This window comes from Tympanuchus pallidicinctus, unplaced genomic scaffold (assembly GCF_026119805.1).
Source record: "Tympanuchus pallidicinctus isolate F22 unplaced genomic scaffold, pur_lepc_1.0 scaffold3, whole genome shotgun sequence".
In the NCBI taxonomy this organism is placed as follows: domain Eukaryota; kingdom Metazoa; phylum Chordata; class Aves; order Galliformes; family Phasianidae; genus Tympanuchus; species Tympanuchus pallidicinctus.
Genome location: NW_026294747.1, coordinates 47492253 through 47517688, shown reverse-complemented (window position 1 = coordinate 47517688; position 25436 = coordinate 47492253). Strand labels below are relative to the sequence as shown.

Genomic DNA, 25436 nt, shown 5'->3' with positions numbered 1-25436 from the left:
CTAACACTAAGATACTTCACATCAATAATTGTATTAAAAACTCAAACTGAGAAGCGCTGTAGGAGTCAACTTGCGTTTAAAAACTTGTACCTCTATAATCTTGTTCCAGATAGGACGGTGAGTCGTAGCATCCCAGAGGGTAATGTGTTTGTCATGTCCACAAGTGAAGAACTGAGGTTTAGAGGAATGGACTGCAAGTCCCCACAGCTCATCAGTGTGACCCTATACAAAAAAAAACATTTTTAAATGAGGACAATAACAATAAAGCTAAGCATGTTTAAAGAAGTTTAAGGTGAGTAAATTACGTATTAACGCATTAGAAAGCTATATTGCTTTGGACAGATGCTAATAACTATTAAGTTACTTTTCTTGCCAAAAGTACTGTAATCACAAATGAAATAGATTCATATTTAGGAACTTATGGTTGACTCCATACTTCTGTAGCTACTACATACCTAAAGACTTGAAAGGCAACAGCTTACCTGGGTTATAGGGAAAAAGTCTCCTGACAGTGTCCCCTGTAGGACAAAATTTCTGGTAGTTCCTATTAGCACAACATCACCTTTTCCTTCAGCCACTGTTCTTATTGGACCAAATTGCTCTGGAATCTGTGTTCAGAACAGACAACATAGTGGTCAGACTATAAGATGATTTGTCAAGTATGACTTCTTTTCTTAAAGGCATATGGCCTAGCAAATGCATTTTAAAGTGCTGCACAGCGAAGAAACAAAATGGATGGAATATACATTCTTGATTTCCAGAAGTTTATAACAGCTTGCATCAAACAATTCTTATCTATAGAACATTATATTTGTAAAGATAAGCCAATAATTTCAAAGAGAAAAGGTTCTTTCACGCAGCGTTAACTTGATCGTGTTTTAACTGCAACTGTGATATCAGATTAAGCGTTTTCATTCAGAGATATTATCAGGCTTTATATCACTTGTATACAGTACACCTGCAAGGTACGTGCCTTTAATTGCAGCATAGGTTCTGAAAGATTCACTACTAGTCTCCAATAGAAAATGCAAGAGAAAAATGTAAATTTTAAAATATCAAGGAATACCAAAAAAGGTGAACAGGTTATTAGGTACCACAGGCTTATTATCAGAGGATATCACATTTTACTGTGGATTTGTTTCTTCACAGAATGCGTATCCGAAAGGAAAGAAAGTGATTTCAAAAGGCAGTTTGAATTTCAGTTTGAGTAACAGAGTAAATTTAAAGATAGGTGATTTCACCTCAGTTTTGTGAAGTTTTTGGTAATTTCCATTCCAAGATATTAACTTTCGGTCTTTTCCTCCTCCTGACACTAGCGTGCCATCTCGCAGCATGCAGAGTGCAAATATTCCACCCTCATGTGCCCCTTGAACCGCATGGCTTATTCTGTTGGTGCCTGGATATAAGGAGAAGAAACACTGCTAGTGAAGCACTCAGCTTAATAGCTCTTTTTTCCCCGGGCTTTATTTCTTTCTCCATTTCTCTACCTGCCAAGGATTGCACCTAAAGAATGCTAATGGTGGGAATGGAGTGTTGTGCCAAAACACTTATATCCACAAAAGAGACTACATGAGTCCTAAGAATATATTCTCCTGCATGGCAAAAATGAGAAGTATTCATATTCCTAGCCAAATACAAATAAAGCTCAACAGGTTCCCTTAATGCTTTTCTTAGGAAGTTGACTTCATGTTTGATCTGAAGTAGCACTACACACACTATTAACAACGAAACAACCCAATCACTTTTTATCATCCAAGGACACCTCACAGTCATCAGAAACCTTGCTTGTACTGAAGACAAGGTGACAAGTCTCTTCTGGTCTAGCATAAGGTGTTGAATCACATTCCAAGAGAGCTGGTACCTCTTTATTGATGAACGTAGTATTTTCAAGTACCTATTTAGCATCAATACACCTCCAAAACAACTACATTAAACATCTCTAACTTTAGAATTGTTACAGTTATGAAATATAAATAAATTATTTGTGGTTCTGTTACTTAAAAACGTACTTAAATGTAGCCCAAGTGAGGGATGGGTGCAAGTTAGGAAGAAAGAATTGTTTTGTCAGCCACAGAATCACATTTCCTTTTAGCCACACCTATGCTACAAATGTTTTCAAATAAGGGAACTTCTCCCTAGGGCTACTCTGTACTGGTGGGATCAGTCCAGCCCTGAACATAAAGCTCTGAGTGAAAAACAGCAAAAACATAGAAAATTAGTTGCACTAAGCTGTACTAAAGTAAGAAATTAAGAACAAAGGTGGTGGCGTTTGGATTTTTTTGTTTTTGTTTTTGTTTTTTTTTGTTTGTTTGTTTGTTTTTGTTTTTTTCCAACTCCAAAAAACAACAGAGGTGAGGAGATAGAAAGTAATTCCCTTTTGTTTCTGGGATTGGGTCAGGACAGATCATCTGCAGCCAAAGTAGAAAAGAGCACTGGCATGAAGCAAATTGGCACCTGAGCACTGCACTGACCCTGCCATGCCAGCAGCTGCCACTATCTCCCTTGTTTGTTGTCAGTCCAAAATAACCAAGAGCAGGAAGGGGAGGGACTACACAGTTTCTTAATTTCATTGCAGTGTTCAAATGTCTTGGTTTAAAGGAAAAAGACAAGGAGAATAAAAAAAAAACTGAGGTTCAAAAACAACACTCAGCTCCATCCACAACAGTGCCATAATATACCAACTGCCCAAAAGCACAAACAGAAAACTAATAGCTTCTTAGCTAGTAGTCCTCAGATGGCAAAAGTCTACAAAAACAAATGAGTAAGGTCCAACTGTGTAACTGATTCACCATGTTGCTTCCAGGCTGTCTGTCCCTCACTTCATGTATTTTGGGAAAAGTCACAAAGTAAACAAGGAGCAGCTGTCATCCATATTCCTTACTCTTTTACTAATAAGCTTCCTTTAGGGGATTCTCCTTATTTTTATGCACTGCATCTCACATACTAAGTAAATGTTTAGGATATCGCTACTGTTTGTCTTCCAGCAGAATTTGCCTTCTGCGGCTTAAAATAGTCTTTTCTTACAAGAAAACGTATTTTAAGAAGTTTGTCCTATTTGTCTGTTCTTTTGAAATAAAGCTGCAGAATTCAATTCCACATGCATATATTTTAACCTGGCATCCTAAGGAAACAAACCTATTTGTTCTCCTTTAAAGGATATGTCAACAGGCATAGCTTTTGCAAACACAATACAGAGTGGTGACATAAGTAAGATTTTGAGATCATCGATTATGTTTAACAGTGTTTCTTGTTATCATCTTGATTAAGGAAATTAATTTTTCCTGACATTTCTTACTGTCATTAAAATTCTTATTTACCAGTAAAGCTTTGTGATTCAACATTTGATTGCAAGGAACATTTCTACACAATTGTGTTGTGTAGAATGTAAGTCAGATGTAAGTCAGATGTAAGTTTTTTAAGAGCCGGAGAATTCAGACTGGAATGGCTTTTACAAAGAACAAGATAAACAGAATTTATTCTTCTTAAAATGAGAATACACTGAAGTGTAATATAAAATTCAGAGTTGTTTATAATAAATTTTCACTATTAACTTCAATCTTTTCTTACCTTTCCCCCAAATCAAAATGTTTCCACTCGAGTCTCCTGTAATAGTATCACCATTTTCAGAAAAGGTCACACACAGGACAAACTTTGGCTTCTCTTGTTTCTGTATGGTTATGAAAAATATACACTCACAGCACCACACAACCCATTCATCTTAACTGTATGCATTTGAGTCATTTAGTTTAGTCTTATATAATTCTACTATTAATCAGATGGAGTTAAGAACAATCTTACAGTCTAAACAGTCAATATGAGCAAAGACATCACTTGAGGATGGAGTCCTAAAATGACACCGTTCAGCTACAGGTCATGGATGCATCCAGTGAGGTTGCCTGAACCAAGACCTGGAATGTTCAAATATGAACAGAACCCCCCAATTACTTCCATATCTCAAACTCTTAAAGTATTTAGAAATGGCCAAAGATGAATGCAAGCTTTGTTATGAGTATTTTTAACAACAAGTATTATGAGAATGTTTGGCTGTAATATAAAGCTTAAGAAATCATCTCTTGAAAGAATCCTAAGGTTTGATAACAGAAATTTTGTTTTGAGACCCTGAATTTAAAGTGCTGACAGCAACAAATAGCAAAAAATGTATAAGAGGACAAATTTTACAAGCTAATAATGTTTCAAGATATTATTTACAAGGTTTATTGACTGCTAGTTTGCATGGTCATACATAGCTAAACAGTTGTGTGGTTTTTGTTTTTTTGTTTTTTTGTTTTTTTTTTTACTGTACTTGCAATTAATGACTCCACAAGCAGTTAACTGGGCCCTAGTGTAGTTATCTACAGTCACTGCAAACATTGCTCCTTTGTGCATGCCACTGCTGTGAAGCTTAGTCAGTATTTAAGAACAAAGCCTTATCAAGACCTTGAAATGAAAATATTTATCAAATAGCATCCAGCTCAATCTGGATTTGTATTACGTATGCCTACGTATCTGAGCAGAACAGAAGTCAGTCAGAAGACATTCACAGAATTTATAACTGCACTAGGGGGGAGATTGTCTTCCCCCCAACCAAATAATTAAAAAAAAAAATTTCTCTTTTAACTTGAGGTAAGCATAAGGAGTTTTAAAGTAATCTTATTTTACAGGTACTATTTTATTTTTAGGTACTATAAAGAATATATGAAAAGGAATACAAGGAACAGAATGGTAACTGCATTTCTAAATTTCGTTGTAGTGACAATCCACGCAAACATCCAGTGGGCAAAGAAATTATTTCAGCACTTACCAGGCCTGAAAAGAAGCTCAAGCTGCTTTTACATTGCCCTCCAAAGACTTATTCATCATAACTGATGATAACACAAGTGCAGTCTAAAGTTCTATAAAGTTTCAAGTTTAATCATGATCATGCTGCTTTGATTTCCTCAAACCTTACCTCCATATGATTGTACAATTAGTGTAAACAAAATTAAATAAATTTTACCTCAAATAATCCTTGCTTTTTAATAAGGGAATTCCCTTCTAGCGTCCAAAAATAAAGATGTGATTTTCCACAAGTAACTATTATATTTGTATCAGTAGGGTGAAAATCCGCAGCAAATACAGCCTCATTAGAGCACTTGAAAGGAAAAAGAAAAACAGCGTATCAAAATTTAAAACTCAAGAAAACCAAAGTAAGATGAAATTATTCTCTAGTTAGATAAATAGATTAATTCCTCATACAAGAAAAAATTTTAAGCCACTTATTTGTCAGAGTAGATTAAGATGTTTTAATAGAATATTCTGAAGAAAAACAGCCAAAAGACATTGTGTTTTTAAGTTAGTATCTAAGGTTATCCTTCAAAACTACGTCAGCTAGTGCATAGCTCTTTACGAAACTTAGTTTAAGGTGTTTCTTTTCGGCACTTTGTCCTCCCATTGAGGCATATGCCTTTCTACTAAATTCAAGATTGAACACAGCATTTTTATTTTTATTTTTAATAAAAAAGCTATTTGGGAAATCAATAGTGAAAAGAAGCATTCCCTTTCCTCATGTTCTTGGATTTTATAAAATGGAAAGTGCTAAAAAGGCACAATGTCTTCTTCATAAAAGACATTTTATGATAAAAAAATTCTGATCTACATGTAAGAACTTGGTACAAATATCTTATAGCAACACCTTCACATCTGCTAGCTTTTCTTCCTTCTGCCAGTCCCACACAGAAAGCACGTGGTCATTTGAGTCGTCCACTGAGCAAAGGCTGCTTCCTCCATTCTGTTGCAAAACATGGAAAACATCAATTTAGCAACCAATAAACATTAGAAACATATAGGAAAACATTCAAAATAATTAAATACATATAGATGAATATGACTTATTTACCAGTTTGCTGCAATTCTAATTATCCTAGAGAACTTCTCGAAATGTAATTATTCACTGGACTTTTAAAAGGGATCTAGAAGAGGAACACTTGCAAAGTGCAGAAAATCAGTTTTCATAAGGAATGAGGTGTCTCTTTCTAAAAATTCAGTGACAGATCTTCCCAAAGCAAACTACACATCATCATCTGCACCTTTGAGTTTTTTCCTGATGATTATACTGAGTTTGTTTCTTGGCCAATTACTTCTTGCCAGATCTGCTGTGGATACAGGGAATGATTTTACTCATTATATATGAATAATGTATCAAAATTAGGGAACAAAATAGAAAATAAATGATTTATTTCTGACAGACATCTTTTTCATAATTAGGTCTTCTTTCAGCCTTTCTAATCTTAACAGCCCTAATCAATTCAGCCTTTCTTCATGTACCAGATTAGCTCGATCTTCTCCAGACCCATTCTTCTTGATTACTTGATGAAGATCCAACTGATACTCAACGTAACTGAGGGGAGATGATGACATCACAGGTCTCAGTAGTAACAATTGTATAACCACTGACATCTTTTTCCAAGTGGCAGCTGTACAGAAAGGTAGCATTCAGACCATTTTTTCTTATCTTGAGGGATTAATTCCTAGTTTTATGGCTATAGTAGAATAAATAATCAAGAGATATTTGAATAGGTTGGAAAGCAGTAAGACATGCATATTTATCGCATTGTTGGTGGTATTAACCACACTAGCTTTGACTGCACCTGAGCTTGCTGGAACAGAACAAGCCTATGGTTACACAAGCATTCCTTTGGCAGCAATTCTGAGAGTTTTGTATCTGCCACACATAGCACAGCCACTTGTTGCTGCCAGCACAAAAGTTTGGGCTATCAACAGGGCTGTTCCCTGTTTAGGGAACAGATTGGTTTTGGAGGAAAAAGAACGAAAGAGGCCCAAACAAACTACTTCATTTTGTATCATAAAAGTTTGTTTGGTTGCTTTTGTGATGGATTAGCTCCCTAGTACATATCTCAGACACTGCTACAGAAATAATTGTGCCAACACAAACCAAAAGGAGACAGACAGGAATTAGCAGCCTGAAGACAGGGCTGTCTGAAATGAGAAAAGCAACACTGCTATAGAATGGGAAGTGATGCTTGAAACAATGCTATGACTGTGAAATCACAGCATAAACACATTAAACACTCACTTTCTTGTGACATCTGCCAATAACAATACTCTACTACAAAGCAAACATTATCCTCCAAAGCTGATCTTGATCTGCATTCTTTCACCTTCAGCTCTCCCAATTTACTCCACACTTTAATTCCTATAAAATATTGTCACCAATAAGTTTCATATACTTATATACTTGTGGAAACTTTCACTGATGTACATTTTGCCTATGAAACACATAATTTACTCCTCTCTTTTTTTGAAATGTCAATGAGACAATTGGACAGCAATATATACACTCTTTTCTAAACTTGTGTGACAGTTTACAAACTCATGTTTTTATACAGGACTTAGATATCACGTATGTCATCTTTTTTTTCACCTTGGTGGACAAGAATTTAAAGTATGTTGCCATGAGGCTAACCACTTGATTACAACTCTTTAATGCCCTTTACCATATGCCTTTGCTGCTTTCAAGTGAAAGATTTTGCCTCTCCCATGGTACTCCCACTTTCTAAGTCCACAATCTGAGGCACAGGCCAATATAAAGGTCTTTCATTAGTCTTTCTGAGAGAAAAAACAACACTAAGAAAGTAACTTAATTTTATTTAACAGAGGGAGAATCTCAATTAGATGATTAAAGAAAAAACATAAGTTCTTCTACAAATATCTGTCCCTGAAGAAATTAACTCCATGTTAGGGTATGCACAAGGTAGACCTCTAAGACTGCTGAAATACTGCTAACTTTAATAATGGCAGAAATTGCTGGAAACAACTGTAAGCTCTCTTCCTCTAAATAAGCAGCTTAAGAAAAGAGACTAAAAGAAAGTTTGGACATTGGTTTTGTTAAGGAAGCTAAAATTTGCAAGGCTCCATAGACCTGTTTAGCAAACTTTCTCAATATGAATATTGTTTTACTCTACTTACAGATTTAGAAAAAGCAATGCAAGTGACAGCTCGGTCAAAAAAACCCATTCCAATGACATGCAGCGTGTTCAGAGTTACAGAGTCCCAAACACGTACGTGTGGTGGTAATTGCTGTAAAAATAGACACAGACATAACTGTTGAAACAATTTTGGACAAAAACATCAGGATTAAAAATAAAATTGTGAGTGCATCCAAAAAGCATTTTAATACAAGTTATGAAAGCTACTGGAACTTGTCTAGAGTTGACCACATACACTATTAATTATTTGCTCATTACTATGCCTAGAGCCAATATCTAGAATTGACCATCCAGAGTGTACAGCATGTCAAATCTCATCCATCTCCGCTAGATCACAGAAGTTAATGAAGAATATTCAAGTGTCTGTAAAGGAAAAACTTGTTGATTGCAACACAGGACCTACTGGCAGGTCCAAGATCAAACATAATAATTGATATCATAGAATAGCTTAGGCTGGAAAGGATCTTGAAGATCATCAAGCTCCAACCCCCGTGACATGAGCAGGGTTTTATCAACCACTAGATCAATCTACATCAAAGAGCGAGTGCAAAAAGGTTAAGAAATCCCAAGCTAATTAATGCCAATGTCATAAAAACAGCCATAGGAGAGAATTATATATTCCAGATTGTTCTTTACAATTATAATTACTAAGTTGTTTGCTTGTTTTTCTTCCTAGTAACCAAATTAATGTACCTATAATGGCCCAAGAACACCTGCTCATCCATGAAAACTATGCACTTCCCTCCCCCCAGTTGCAGACATCGGTAACACAAAAGGAGCCCCAGTGCATACACAATGACTAGAAGAAAATGTATCTCAAAGCCACTAGAGGGCAACCCCTGTAAGCACACACTGAGTAAGTTTCATCTTCAAAACAGCTAGCAATTTAACATAGAACCTTTTTTTTTCCCCTCCTCTTAATGAAAAAGGAAAAAAGCTATATTTAATTCTGGGGGTTTTTCTCATAGAAATGACTTTTACATAGGATTACCCATATACATCAAAATTTTAGATTTTATTTCACAAATACAGTCATTAACATAAGCATCTATGAAGCTCAAAAACAGAAATACCAGAGATTTCTCCAACACACAACAGAAATGAAGCCAAGTGAGTAACAGAATATTGCATTTAGATAATTTAGATAATATTACGTTTATATAAATATCATAGTGGGTGTTGTTTTTCTTGGTTACTTAAATCCTCAATGTAAGCATGATTTTTAAAACTTCCCTTACAATTCCTCTTTGATGTCTGTCAAAAACTTTGCAGCACTATGAATCAGCTGCATATTACACAGAAACTTTTTATTCACCCTTTTCCTACCTCCGCTTGTATTCATTCATTCTCATTTTGTCTTAGGTCTTAAAAGCAAGGATAAGTAACAAATTGAATAATTTTATAGCTTGTAAGTGAGCTTCACAGTAGAGACAATAATAAGGAAATCATTTTTGTCTTGAAATTTTTTTCCCCAGGAAAAAGGTGTCCATTTTATTTATACTTTGTCTTGGTAGCTGTGGTCAGGAATGAAGTGCTATAATGTTCAATGAAATATCCCCCTGCTTCTCTTCTTTTTCCCTCTTCCGTCTTCATTCTCAGGTTTCCCTTGAATCCTTTTCTATCTCTTTTAGAGACCAGCTCCCAAATTTCCTTTCTCTGTATAAGTAACAGAACCAGAAATGACTGACTGATCTTGATAATGCAATAGAATTAAACTTGATATTGTGCAAGAGGCATTCTCAAATTAAATTTTAATTCTGTTCAACTCTACCATTTAAAACCAGTTCAAATGCAACACGAAAAGGATATGACATGTATCTTCTCAGTTATACATACTTGTGAAATAAACACAGTGGTATGTCAACAAAGGGGTTACTCACTTTTCCATCCTTGGATGTACCTGCAACTTGACCTGTTGCAATAGTGATCCTGTCAGGATGGACAGCCAGGCTGAAAAGGGAAGAGAAACAGCCATTAAATCCATTTATTATACATTAAATCAAATTTTTACCAGATATTGAAGCAAAAAGCCTTATTTTAGTTAGACAAACATATATATCAACATTTTAAAAGCATGAAACCAGAACTGGCTAAATTATTTTTATGCTTTTTATTAAAAATATGATGGTCTGGTCAGTAAGGTAAGCACATTCTAGAGACAGTCCTTCAGATCAAACACTTATTCACTCAAACATATAACAAATCGCTTAACGGAATGTGTTGACCAGATATTCAGCAGCTCTTATGGGGTGACACTAAATTCTTCTTCAAAAGGTTAGGAAAAAAGAAAAAAAGTCCTGTAGTTACTGAGAGATAGTAATGCTGAAATTAAGAATCAGACTGTTTTCTAAAATTAAAATTGTTAACACTGTACTCAGTGAAGAAACTCTCTAAGAAAAAGCAGTCTGTACTAAATTCTGTACTAAATTCTGTACTAAAGCGCAGCCTATAGGGAAGAGCAGAGTCCACTTTCACCTAAATTTTTATCTTAACTCTTTTTTCACTTCAGCTGCTCTGCATACCGTTCTACACATGAAATACCCTGAGAAATGAATGGTGACAATAATTCATCCAGCTTTTTAACAGAGAACTGTATCCCTCTTTCTCATAAAGAAGAAAGATTTGAAACTTCTAAAGAGTTAGAAAAATTAAAAAATGAGATGGAACAAGTCCAAGTTAAAATCTCCTTGTAAAACTATTAGATTATACAAATAATTCAGTTTCATGAAACACACAACACAGATTTGGTTATCAGGTCTATTTTGGGGATTCATGGATAACAGTTGTTTCATAAAGTTAAATTTAAAGAAGGGATGTCAAGCTCAGTTCATACATTAGGGCTCATCTAATAATCTGGGTGCTCTTTCTCAGCAAGTAGATGAATACAGTCAAGATAAACCATGTATTTACATGCCAATTCAATGATATTGATATTTCCTGATATCTAGCACCCGTAAGCTTGAAAACAGAAATCACTGAAGCCCAAACTGGCATGCCTGCATGGCAGACAGCCTGGATAGCTCTGAAGCAGTGTGTAGGATATCTGCCATGGTACAGACATGCTCAAAAACTGCTGAGGAAAATAGGAAAGAACGTATATGAGGATTAATAATTCTATCCTACTTGAAAAAGGAAGCAAGGGGAAACTAAATTAGTCAATAACTAATTAGTCCAAAAACAGAGCAATTAAAATTAGATTTATGATCAGATTTCTTCATGTTTGTATTTTTGATGTAAAGAGAGCAAGTTTTCTCAAATAAATACACCTTTATAATGGCTGCCAGACCTTTGTGTTATTGTCCAAGTACACTGTTAGGCATACAGAACCAACATATGCCTGACTTGAGAGGTTACATCATTTGAATTTTCAAAACTACCTTAACAGATAATGAAGTATTACAGGATAGATATTGGTTTGAGAGAAAAGAAATCTGAAGCGTAATAGGTAACTCACCACTTCACGTCATCATTATGACCAGTGTAATGTCTCTGAAGTTGTTCTTCAACGTTGAATAACACGACTACAGATGCGATGAAATACACAGTTTCACCCGTTGGAAGAAGATACAGGTTACTGCGACAGTCCCGGCCCCGATATCCATAGCTAGCATGTTTGTCAAGCTGCAGTAACGTTATTTATGAATTAAGAATGTTAAAAATAAGGAAAAATGAAACAAAATTCCTGATAGTTGGCCTCTCCTCGCTTGAGCACAGCTTTATCACTTAAAAACCTCCAGAACAGTAGAGAGAGCCAAAGCATTTCATTGCTTGAGTGCCTGAAAAATCTACATATCATATAAAAAAAATACACAGTAGAAAAGACAAAGGCAGCATTTTGTAGCCATAGCACCCCTTCAGTATCCTCCAAAATTTTCTAAATGCGAGACTAAGACATCACAGCAATTCCAACGCTGTCCCAACGTGTTTACCATTTATACGGGTTGACAAAATAAAAACCTGGACTTGATGGAAACACTGGTAAGCCATTCAGTACATCTCCCTGCATTACATTAGGGGGGACTGCATTATCCTTTGTTCAGGTTGATTGATTTCATTATCCTGGTCATTACCAACCAGATGGATAAAAAAAAACATAGAACAGTTACATCATACATTCTGATTTATTTTTGTAGCATTTAAAAGGCAGCGGCCCAGATTCTGATGCTCATCATATCAACACTAATTTAAAATTAATTCAATAAGCTAACTGGAATTAATCCAGAAATAATCTCATTTAGACTGAATGTGAATTCAGTCAAATTACGTAGTTTTATTTTTATGAAGAGTCATCAGGGACTACAACTATTTTGGCTTTCCCTTTTTATGGTAAAAGAGAGGAACAATATTAGCAGAATCCTGGCAAAACAGAAGAGCACTGTAATTCAATCGTTATGGAGAATCTGGCCACAATGGATATATAGAAAGGTACTGCTGAAACCCTCCATCACCTGATACTATAAATATATCTGTGCACTATTCCCTCCATAACCAGTGATAACACAGCCAAACTAAAAGATCCATGTTAGCACAGGACTACAGGATGTAAGGACTACAGTTATTTTACTCCTAAAAACAAAAACAGCTGACTGCTGTTTTCTTATGTTTGTTTTTAATATATGTAATGAACTGCATGCACAAACATTAAAAATATATTTTAAAAAATTCAAAAACACAACATTTAAATTCCCAATTTGGCATTTTTTAGCCAAAGTTCCTTTAAATTTGAGATATTTAAATCTGAAGAAATAAAAATTAACAACAAAAAAAAAGTACATATTTTTAAGTTATGAAGTACTTATTATCAATTCCTAACATGTCTGTAAAGATAAGATACTACTCTAGATCACAGACATTACTCAATTTGTTTAAACTTATTATTCTCTGTAAAGCCACAACCAATTGAAGTCAACAACATTCACTGAGTTCAGCAAAATATAGTCAAGTTGATAACAAATTAGCAGCTCATGTTAGTGTAAGAAATAGAATTTTTTAAAAAGGTAAAAACATTATATAGACATTCATGAGGAAGAAATCACTGTGCCTAGAAAAAAACTATTACATGGAAAAGATCACATTCTTTAGGAAAAATCTCCTTTCTTTACCATTCTTCCTGTTGGGAACAATGCTGCATTCAACTGCATGACTGCCGTTGTCAAACATTCAGTTTCTTTCTAGCCATCCTTTTTCCTCAGATTTAAACTCCTGGGGTTGATCTCTCCTCCTCACAATTTCCCACACTCAGATTTCGTGCCGTCAACTTTGATTTGGTGAGCTGGCACTTCAGCAAATGTTATCTTGACCTTTTCTTTTCTCTTGGCCTGCAGCCTTTGTTTCAGACCTCCTGCTTACCAAACGAGCTGCTCTCAAACAATCTCTGCAAATTGCTGCCCTCTCCCTGATCTACCCAGTGCTGATGTCCTGCTTGGCACTGCCACCTCTGCTCCAGCCCTCCCTCACACTTTATCATTCAGCATTTCTATTTCTTCACATCTGATTGTATCTGATTATCTGAATCTGTAGTTGTTGTCTTTTTTCCCCCCCCTTTTTGCCTTTCTCCTCAAATTATCTTAAAATGTGAGCAGGAGTGTATCTTTTCTCCATTACAGTCTCTAAATCAAGCATTATTTTATTCCCTAATCTATTCCTCTTTGAGTCCTGTAGACACCTAGTCATTGACGTAACTTTGAAGCATGGATGGCATTATTGGGCTTAACTGTAAAGAAAAAATCTGGAAAAAAACAGCATAGTATTTTTTCTCCTCCATAACCACTTAGGGTTAGTTGGAGCACTTCATACCCTTCCTATTTCTAAATTCATACCTTTTCTATTAATACTAAACATTAAAGTGGGATTATGCTGGACATATAGATACACAGCTGGGAGGACATATGAATATTCAAACAACAACAACAGTCCATCCAGGAAATAGTCATTTAGGTAAGCTTAGGTGAGAAATTAATGAGACTGAAACCGTGACTCCAATTATCATTTGTTGCAAGTCTGTAATATTAGCATCAGCTTCCCTGTATACAGTGCTAAGGGCAGTCTACTTTGATTTTGTTTTTTGTGGGATTTGTTTGCTTCAGAAAGCATCTTATCACTCCCCATGTCATTCTTTTGCCCCTTCCTTAAGGGGGAGACTGTGCAAACTTAAAAAGACATCATTCGGTTGTTTTGTGATATACATACAATGATTCAATGGCAGAACGCTGCAAGCAGAATTTATTACTTTATTATCAACTGTTTTATTAATCTGTGGTGCCCAGATATTTTTGGTTTAATTGACCCTCAGTTATTTCTGTATGCATTATCTATGCAGTTCCAGCAGAGTTGGGTAGGACCCACAAAAGCTCAGCTGCAAAAGGAATAGCAAGAATGGTTACTAAATCTGTCATTAATCTCCAGCGAATACAATGGGACTCTTGGAGATTCTGTGTGCAATCTGAAACCACATGGAGTTCTATTTATACAACTTAGAAAAAGAATATTTGCAGCTTTTCTTTTTTTTATGAAGACAAAGCAACATCCTATTTGTACTGCTCAGGACCAAAAAAAAATCTTTTCTTAAAATAGAGGTCCTTACGAAGGCTTAATCTCTCTAAAGGTAGTGGATCTTACAAACAGATGTTTGTGATTATATTTTATCATAAATCACCTATTTTTTTTTAATACACAAATTTAATTTTGTTCTTTTCTAAGGGTAGATGTTTCTTATTACTAATAAAACTGAAAGGTGACAATTTCCCTATGTGATGAAACACTAGATTTTTTTTCCAAGTCAGAATTCTGTAATTGTATCCACTTAGAAATATCAGTGGAAAATTCTGGTCATTTGACATTTACGCTGCTTAAGCACAGCTGAAATCTAAATGCAAGTATTATTTTATCTGATATCTTGTGGACTTTATTGCTGGCTCCTGTCAATTGCAAGACACTGTTCAGTTCTAGTATTATCCAAACACTGCAGCTGTCCTTGTAAGAAGCTGCTGTAACAAATGGTGCACTTTTTATACAAGACAGTTCAAAATGATAAATTATTGCTGAGAGTCAGCAAAAATATACCTTAGATTGTTTTATGCATACCGTAATTAATAATCACTGTTCACTACAGTCATACAGCATGCCTACTTTAATCTTCAGCTCATTAGCATGCTTCAAACTCAACCTTCAGGCAAAGTTTAAGCAAACTCTTCAGCTGCCACCCTGTAATTCACTGAGTGCAGAACAGCAGGCCTTGAGAAATGAGCACCTACTCGAATGGAACGTCACCTTGCACTTCGCTAATGAAGCATACCTCATTAAAGAAGATCTTACATTTGCTATATTCAGCTCTAAAATTTATTTAAAACACATCATAAAGAAATCATTGACTTAAAGTAGTTCTCCAACACAGAAAGGATACACCCATTCCAGTTTAAGCCTCTTGGCTGGTAGTTCTACTTTTGCTTCCAAATTGTAAGATTCCACTTGCTCTTTGGGCATGTACATGGTAACAGGACGTCCACGAAGAAACATTTTTACATATCCTTCCTCTACAAAAGGTCAGAAATGTTTAGAGTTACACCAAAAAAAACATCAGTGGAGAACTCCAGTGCTCGTCCATCCCTTCCCACTTAATAGTTTGGTGCGTTACAATTACAGAATGACATGCAATCACAAACATATAAAATAAGCAGCTTTCTTTTCCCCTAAATCATGTTTACTATACAGGATTATTATTATTATATATTTTTTTAAAGTAAAGTCCCTTTTTCCTCTAAATATTTTGAAAAGAATTAGAATTAAACAATGTCATGAAGAACTAAAAAAAGGTCTAAGGACTGCAATTAAAGAAAATTACATATAACATTTTTTAAAAATGTTTCAAAAGGGGAAAACGTCAAAGATTACAATTAACACAGAAATGTCACTTAAAATTAATTTTATTTTTTAATCAATATTTACAATGGAGCATCAGCATCTGAAGTATTTTCCAACACTCAGTCGCATTCTTTGCATATCAGTGTAAAGACAAGCTTTACACTTGATACAGTGTTAGAGATACATTTGAAATAAGGAACATGAACAGTTAGTAAAAGAAATCATGCTGATGTACATGCAAAAAAAGATGTTTTAAGAATCACTAAACAATGAGAAGGAGTGACAACATTGACAGCACATTATAGAAAGGAAAATGACAGAGGAGAGAAGCTACAAAAACTGAATTGGCTGACAAGTAAACAATTTCTAAAAGAAAATACTAAAAATAATTTGTTGAATTCAGGAGAAATATTTTTGGGGAAGAGAAGGAGGGATTAATAACAGATCTGGAAGTACTGACTTGGGGACTTCATGGGGCTTATAAAACTAGGAGATCTGGCAAATGCCATGAAGGTCTGACTAGGACTTTTGGGAACAGGCAAGGCCAAAGTGGGTGTCCTGTGAACTTCTGGTGAAGTTTGTCCACATTCAGAACGTGCTGGCTCTTGCTGCTCCATCGGCAGATCAAGGAATTCAGCCTTGTTCTCATGCGAATCAAGCAGTTTTGGAGTCAGTGACATCTGTAGAGTTACTAGACAGAATAATCGTGGGCACAGAGGAAGTGGAAGGGCAAAAGTAACAAAATCATGTAAATAGAAAAAAAATTAACACTTTAGGACTCTTAAAATTACACTATGAATTGCTAAGTATCATTACAACTATGCTATGTTTTAGTTTGAAAATTAAGGCTTTATTTTAATTGGAAATGCATACATCAAATTTCGATTAAATGAATAAAAATTATAGGTTGAACAAAGTAATCTTATAGCTATGTTATATTACCTACATACATGTGTATTTTGCTTTTAGGCTGATTCATTCGGGGGAGATCACAGTAAAGTTACAGCTAGGGCTCTCTAAAATCCCCTAGTGTATAGAGTTCACAGATATAATGAAAACAATGACATATAATGAGAACAACAAAACAATATTAAAACAAAACACCAAAACAAGAGAATAATAAAAGTGACAGATGGCAGGAGTTCATGAAGCCTGTTAAGAAGTGCCAGAATACTGGAATTGATATTAAAAATCTACTCTGATAGATCTGTATGGGAAAATAAAGAGGATAGAGCATTAAATAGCAGAGCATTACAGCACTATTTGTATGCGCATGCAGCATCTATTTAATGAGCTTCAAACACAAGCCAATGCTACTGATACTAGTGCACTGGAATTTAATAGATTTTCAGCAGTGACAAGTCTGGATTGTGCTTATCAAAGGCTGTGAATGGATGATAGTTTAATTCATCGAGCTGATTTTCTCAATTAAAACATCACGGGACTCACAAAACTTGCATTTAAGCATCTACAGTGCAACTGTCCACATTTGACCTGGTCATTCAAAACTGCTTTTTAGAGTAAATAGGAAGAAGCAGGTACTTTTAGAGGAATTAATCACACTTGAAAGCATGTGTCCAAGGCCAAAGTATATATATTATGTCTCTAGCATGCCTCTCTCTCTCTAACTGTAAACAGGAATTTAGGATGACTAGGCAAGGCACAGAACTATATATTTATTTAGAAGTTTTGGTAATGTTAATTTTACAGGTACCAGTTTTTGTTAGTAATACAAGTATATTATCTACTTAGTCCCCTTATTTTTCTTAACTAAATCTTTAAGACAGCACAGCTCCGTATGCAAAGATAGTTGTAAAGACAGACAATAAAACTACAAAGACAGATCAGTGGTGAAACTTCTAAACAAATGTATCTTTTACATCTGCAATATTGTGAATTTAGAACTACTGTTGAAAATAACTATAAAAATTAATAGCTATTGAATTGAAATTAGAAGACGTGAATGCTAGTACGATCAGCAAAGATGATCACTACTGATTGCATAAAACTGTATGACTACACAGAAGTAGAAATCCTGTAAAAGACTTTGCCTTGGGAATAAACATTTTTAAAATGAAATTTTACATTTGTTGCAAAGGTGAAAGATGCTGATTAGTGGAAAAACCGTTAGGAATAAGCTATCTCTAAAAGCAAGACAAATCTGTGATTGTATCACAGACATAAACATGCATCAAAAATGTGCATATTTACACTGCAATTTAGCTGCAACTTCAGAAAACACTATGGCATGTTTACCAAATAGAACTCCGCATTATGACATTGAGCAAAAAGCACTGAGAAATTAGTTGGAGGCCTAAATCTGCTTACTTAGCATTCAGAAAAATCTAACTAAGTTCTACTCAATATGAAAAAGCAAAGGGAAAAAAACAAGGCTTCTATCATTGTGTTAGACTACCAGCAAAACAGCCAGAGGGGCAAATCTATATGAATTTCAGCAAAAGTGCAGAACACCATTTCAAACACAGTGAACATCCACATGTTGCCATATAGCTCTCTCAACATATTTTTTTCTATTTCAAATTCTCCTGAAAAATCTGTGACTCAATTATAACCCATTACTATTTTTACAGTGTATCTGCAGGTTATAATTCAGTAGATTGTATAATGGATGGAATAATATTTTTGTTCTACTCAAAAGAACCAGAAAAGTTTTAACACTGCAAAATGCATGCAAGTAACAAAACTGCAGTTGATACATAAAGCTTTTATCACGCTGGCACCATTTTGCTTCGAGAGCTATGAGGTTTTGGAAGTGAAGCCTACCTTTGCAGTGTGTCACACGGCGCTTCCCTTGTGGTTACAGAGACAGAGACAGAAGGGCTAGATAAAGATGTGTTCCAGTACAACAGCCTCACTATACACCTGCTCTACAGGCTGTCCAGGGGCACTCTGCTGGAAGCTACCTTGCTTCCTGACAAAACCTGAGCCATCACTACAGACAAACGTCTCCTTTGTTTCACCTAGAAGCACTGTTCAGTCCCTTTCTCTTTCAAAAGTATTTAAGCTTTACTATGCAACTACATGCTAACAGTAACTAAAATATCAGGTATAACATTCTTAGAAATAATAATTTCAGTAAGAATTTTGCCCAGGAGGGCAAAGAAGGATAGAAACAGTATAATGTGTTTAGTTACCAACATTTATCTAGGGAAGTGCTACAACAAAAACTATTCCAAACACCTTTTCTTCTCTTGCACCATGTAAGCAATGCTATGCAAGAACTACAAACTCTGTGTGAATCCTCAAGATTTCTTTTTATGAAACAATGTTTTCAGGAAAGGAATGTAGATAATGATTGTATTGTCACAATGTATTTAAATACTCAATTGTACATATTTCCAAGTTCAAAACCAGTTAACATACTAACTGTTGAAGAATGGCATAAGAGCTTTGTTGGATGCTGATCAATCCATTCGGTAAACTAGGGATTTTCTTGTTCAGCTTAATGTAAGCTTACTGTTACACAACTATAAACAACAAGAATATGAAAAAAAAATTGATAAATGAGCCATTTTCTCCATTACTTATTCTATTGTAGTGAAGGATTTATTTTAAACCTGTGTTTTTCCAGGACAAATATTACTTAGACATCGTATTCAGTTTCTTATCTTCATCAAGGACAAGGACTGGCTCTTGCACTAATTCCTCATATTTTGCTTTTGCAATCTCGTAATAAAGATAATACACAAGGAAAAAAAATATGACTTAAATTCAAGCTAGATCTCCAAAACCATAGCTTCAATACACCTTCATTTGTAATCTGACAAATTGTATTACAAGGCATGGGGATAGATATGGAATTCTTTAAAGGGAGCAATCAAGTACAGCTTGACTAAATTAATGCATCATAACTGGAATGTAGTAATACTTCAATTAACAGAACTTTAATATTGCTCCAAAATGAAGACACATTTGAGGTAAGACATTGCCTTTTTCTTCTTTGTCTTCTTACAAAGAATCCAAATTAAATAAACCTGCTAGGCCAATAAAAAGTAGAGCAAAACTGCTCTTTTTTTTTTTTTTAAACTACATCTATATACATTATTGATATACCCAGTAAGTGTCATGCTTAGAATCCCAACACCAGTTCCTGAATATTGGCAAATAAAATTATCACAATTTTAAAATGTTTTAAAATGCTAAAAAGTTCCTACCTGCACTGAACATTGGCTCCTTGGGTTTGCTGCAAAAATAATGAAGAAATTTCTATTTTAAAAAGCCCATGCAAAGTATCCACACACAAAGCTGTTGATGCAATATAAAATTAAATATATTTCTATATAAGTAATGATAGAATTCAATTATTTACAGTGTAAATCTCAAAGCAGACAAAATTATAAACAGAGTTCATGATGGTTCCTTAATGACAAATATCAACACTTTTTTGTTTTGTTTTGTTTTTGAACATTTCTTTTTGTATTCTTACAAACACAGATTTTCTACTATTACCAGATCCTCCCCTCCTGCAGCATTAGTAGGAGAACATGGAAATTGGCCTAGAGCATTTGCCTCAAGTTTTGGTTTGCAGTCAGATAAATTCGTCATCCTAAAAAGACCTTCAGATATCATTAAAACTTAGGAATATACTCTTAAATACAACATCTCTTTGTATATACAAAGAGAGCTACAGTATATGTAGCTATTTGCTTCATGACTTTGCTCTCTCTGAACTTAAGGATAAAATAAAATTTGAATGGTGCTTTCCCAAAGAGTTTACATAGAAGATGGAACTGCCCAATTGGTTCCTGATGAACTGCGGCATCCAGTGAAACCCAGGAAACACGTATCTATCATTATTAAAGCACCTTCTTTCCCAGTGCAGCATGCAGAAGACAAGTTAAATCAGCTTGCCTTTTTGTCTTGAGAAAACTATCTGGGAAAAAGTGAGGGAAAAATACATAAATACATGCAGATAAGGAAGAGACAGAAAAGATGAGTTGCTCTCTGGATAGTACTACCCTGCTATCTTGATCAAAAAGAAGAAATCTCAAGAAATAACAGTTGTTTTGTTTTCTTTACCCTTCATCGCTGTGTAATTAATCTTAAGGGAGCTGTTTCTAATGAAATAGAAGGGTCATTAAGTCGTATCAAGCAGTTATCTTTTTCCCAGGTCTATATTCTTCATACTCAATAAATTTCTGAAACATCAGGTTACTACAGCATCGTTCCTAGTGATCACAAAAGAATTGAAAACTCTGCAACTTCAGTGGAGAGAAGTGGAGAGATGCATGAAAAGGATGAAGTATCCACAGAGCTTTGAAATGCAATCTCCACTTCACATCCAAAAGTGCAGTTGGAAGATAAAGAGAAACTAAACTGGTTGCATACTTGCACAGGATTTTTTCGAAGCAAGATTCCCCCCTCTCTACAAATGAAACTGAAGCCACAACAAACTATCTGAGTATTTTTCATCTTCCTTTGATTTGACTCTGCTGTGTTAAAATAATATATTTATCTAATAATTGAACCAACCAACAAATGAATTATTTCGGGCTCACCTGGTACAGCAGCTTCTAATAATGCCAGCCTGGATATTAATCATGCAACAAAATTCTTGCACCAATCTGGCCCACAAAGCCAATCTAAATAAGTACCATGATGTGTTACCATTTTTAACACCAACATTAAATTAAATTCTTATGAGTGAAGATATTTATAGTAAATAAGATCTTTATGAGATGCAGCATTAGTCAGAAATGCTACATTTCTAGAGACAAGACCTCCCAGTTCTAAATTGCCCATGCTGACTTATACAAGTTAATGCAAAGGGCTGATTCATTACAGTAATAAAGCAAGCCATGTGTACTTTCTAATTATAAAAAATCATAACCAGACAGAGCTTTGACTGCTCCTTTTCTTTTTTCATGATCTTGAATCATTTCCTACTTACCTAAATTTTAACAAAGACTTACCTCTTGCTCAGAGTGATAGGGAACTGGGAAAGCTCAGGCTACAGTCCTCACTTCCTCATCCTTTATTATTAAAGCTTCTTAAAATACCTTTCTAAAGCAATATGACATTGCACAATGGGCTACAACTGTACGTAGAAGTATGTTGAAAAATAGTAATTTCAATATTGCCTTTTTTAGATTTCTGACATGCATTCTGCTTTAAGCCTCATCTAGAGAGCAGAAATAACACGAGAAATGAAAAAGGCTGTGAGTAGTTCAGTAATGCTCTCTTCTTCATTCTTACACACATATAGTTAGCTTTAGGAGGACAGCTTTAGCTCCTGGCGTACAGAATCACTCTTATTTTTCTTCTAGTCCCATGACTCTTGCTCTATGTTCTGCACAGTTGCCTGCCTTCAGCAGCAACTATGAGGAAGACTTTACCCAGACTCTTCCACAGGATAAAGACACTCTTCAGTGAGGTAAGAGCTGTGGCTCTGAACATCCGCAGGCTGCATGTGATATAAGAAATCAGGCCTTTTATCTCCTGGGAAAACTCTCTAATCACACAATTACTGCTCTAACAGCAACATCAGCCACACTAGCACCACCTTATGCTATCTAACGTGGGCTCCCAATTAGATCCTTAGGAAATTTCATTTAAATAATGCATTCCATACATTATTAACATCACTTGTTTATGGGACCACTAGGTAGCTGCTAGAAGTTGTATCTTCTTTTAAGTAATCAAAAATTTATTTAATATTCTCATCCGGTTCCTTTAGTAGCTTTCATATAAAACTAATCTCAGATAAATTGCACTTTATGCAGGTATCAAGTAGAGAGGGATAGCTTCAAACCAAAACTAGTAGTAATTTCATCACTCGCATTTAGGCTGTTGCCTATTAGTTCACAAGAGCCTTAGTCAGTCTCCACACTGAGAGAAGATGCCAAAGAGATTTAAATAAGAAGTTTTAGAATCATAGAATATCCCAAGTTGGAAGGGAGCCATAAGCATCATTGAGTTCAACAAGAAGTTTTGTGCCCTACCATTGTCTCATCAGCAATCCAATGACTCTGATAAAGGCACTCATGCACAGACAGAACAGGTGAATTACATTATTCTGTAATCTTCATCAACACTGTTTCTCTTGCCACATCATCTGAGAATCTCAAAACCACCATTAACATCGCTTTGTACATAAGGAACTGTAGCAGGACAGAGATCAGGTGTAATGGCCATGAGCCAATGGCCAAAATCTGTCTAGGAAATACGGGAAATAATCAATTGGTCAAAACATTGATCTCACCACAAACAATAAATCACCTATATCTTCAAGACAACCTATTCTGAAACTCTTGGAAAAGACATTTTCCTTTTGTTACTGTCAATACAATACAAGAAGCACCATCAAAATGCACAGAGATGCAAATCACTTTATTCTGCTTCTTTAGATAGTGCCTGCACATAAGTCTATTTCTCCATTTCGCATTCATCTGACTTAAACTGAGACAGTTATTACTCATAAATCAACTAGATATCATTCCACATGTGTGAGGTGGTGAGCATTCAATATTGCCTTTTTAGATTTATGACATGCATTCTGCTTTAAGCCTCATCTAGAGAGCAGAAATAATTCAAAAAAAGATCTTTTCACAAAGAAAAATTCAAAAGAAAGATTTGAAGTCTCCTAAAATATGTATTTTTGACCAACTGGTAGAGGTTTTGTGTTTGTTTTTTTTTTTTTTAAACACAAACAAATTCTAATATTTGCTGAATTGAAGAAACAAATTTCACTGTTAGAGCAGAAAGCAAAAAAGAATGAAGATGGCCATTCAAGAAACACTACCTTTCACTGTTCTTTTTACCACTGGATGAGCTGCTGGTGGATCCAGTGCGGTTGCGACTCCCTTTGGAATCTCCATAGCTTTCCCTCCGGCCTCCTGGGGACACACGCTCAGCAGAGCTGGTTCTCTTCACAGTACTAATGAGAAAAAGGGATTAAGCTTAACAGTAGAACTTGTAGAAGTACACACCTAATGACAAACATTCCTGAGAAATGTATCAAATAGAAAGCTGGCCATAAAAATAGCAACATGATTTTTTAATCAGAAAACAACTTGCTAAAGATCTTATGTAACAAGTTCTGCTGAGCACCTGTTGCAACAGAGATTAACATACTTCTTTTGGCCCGGTTATAAAAAAAAAAAAAAAAAAAAAAAAAAAAGGGCCACACTAACATCAGACATCTGTAGCACCTACTTTCCATATCACCTCCCAAATCTTTGAATACCATCCTACACTTTAAAATTCAAAAAGAAAGGAACTCAAAGAAAGCACATTATACAACACGAGCAGACAACAGAAAACATCAAAAATAGGTCAAAATTTGAGCGCTAGCAAGCTAACCAGCATCTTCATTCAAAATCAGTTACGCTGTGGTTCAAAGTTAGTTTTAACACACTCCAAAGAAAAACTATGAAAATGTAAGCTAGCTCTCCATTCATTCGTCAAAAAAACATGCTTCTACACTGCACGTACAAATAGATTACATTTCCTGCCCCTGATAAGGAGTATCTCAGAGGCTTAAGTTTCTACCACTCTTCAACTGTCCCTTTGGCAAAGATGGCTGTTAGGAAGCTCCTGCCTGACTTTCAGACAGACAGCTCTCTCCGACAGAACCACGAGGCACAACAGGAGCAGTATAACAGAGCATACAACATCGGTGACAAACTACTATGGTTTTCCATTAGTTCAAAGCACTTTTCTCTGAAGCAATGCTTCCTAGGGGCAAGGGGAGTAGGTGACAAGTGAGCTAGGCTAGGTGCCTCGCTTTACTCCTTTCCCTGGGATGCAGAGAAGGGCTGGCAGCAGTGCTTGGGATGAGGCAGGAATCATTTCCACACTACCAGCTGGACAGAATTTGATGCTGGCTCCTTTCTCCCAACTCTGCCTTCTGTTTGCTTTACATTCTCCAAAGAAAAGAGCAGGGACATTTATGCACCTTTCCCCACATCCTATGTTGTGTCTGTCCATATAAACATTTTGGCTTTTTCTGCTCCTGCCCTCCAGGTCCCAGTCTCATTCCAGTCAGTTCCTTTGCCAACCCCAGCCCTGTTACCTTTTACACTCCAGGGTGTTCTGCTTACCATAAGGTTCAGTTCAGGCATCACCATGGACTATTCCAGGCCTCCTCATCAACTTCTAAAAACCATCCCTATCGTATTACCTCAGTCAGCTTCTCAGACTGCCTCACTTCACAGATAGTGTAAAAAATAGAAGCATCGACTCTTCATAAGTAAAGGAAGAAAAGTAGACTTTTCTGTGTGATCAAAACACAAAACTGTACAATACAATGGATAGATCTGAGCTCAAGTCACTGCAAAGACGACATTTTTCTGAGAGGAAGCTCCATGCATTCAGGGCAGAGCAGATACATCATGTGATGCATCTCAGGTGGCTTGACAAAAATCTTTCCAGAATGTGCAGTGGTAGTGCAGATATTCAGTGCTGTGTTTTTGTATTAAGAACAAGCACTATTCAAAGGATTAAGCTGAAACAAAAATGTTTCTGTGGAGAGAGTGATGTAAGAGAGCAAGCAGAATGCTAAATTGCACACAGGGACAGACTGAAATAATGCACGGGAGAAGCAAAAGGCAGTGAAAATTCAATTCTGTT

General features: G+C 35.6%; 1 protein-coding gene across 5 annotated transcripts in view; it reads right to left on the bottom strand.

The window, feature by feature from the left end:
• The window catches only part of EML1 (EMAP like 1), a 118349-nt gene that overhangs the window by 12427 nt on the left and 80486 nt on the right, over positions 1 to 25436 (bottom strand). For 3 of the 5 annotated variants that reach the window (XM_052693348.1, XM_052693346.1, XM_052693349.1), the window contains 13 exons: positions 23608 to 23742; positions 20021 to 20049; positions 18630 to 18656; positions 15388 to 15517; positions 11440 to 11589; positions 9866 to 9935; positions 7966 to 8076; positions 5672 to 5767; positions 4997 to 5131; positions 3568 to 3667; positions 1242 to 1396; positions 483 to 608; positions 91 to 222 (listed from right to left, as the gene is read on the bottom strand). In XM_052693348.1, coding sequence (XP_052549308.1) covers positions 91 to 222; positions 483 to 608; positions 1242 to 1396; positions 3568 to 3667; positions 4997 to 5131; positions 5672 to 5767; positions 7966 to 8076; positions 9866 to 9935; positions 11440 to 11589; positions 15388 to 15517; positions 18630 to 18656; positions 20021 to 20049; positions 23608 to 23742 — 1396 coding nt within the window. The remainder of the gene's footprint in view (positions 1 to 90; positions 223 to 482; positions 609 to 1241; positions 1397 to 3567; positions 3668 to 4996; positions 5132 to 5671; positions 5768 to 7965; positions 8077 to 9865; positions 9936 to 11439; positions 11590 to 15387; positions 15518 to 18629; positions 18657 to 20020; positions 20050 to 23607; positions 23743 to 25436) is intronic. The other 2 variants (XM_052693347.1, XM_052693350.1) reach the window with 1 other exon arrangement.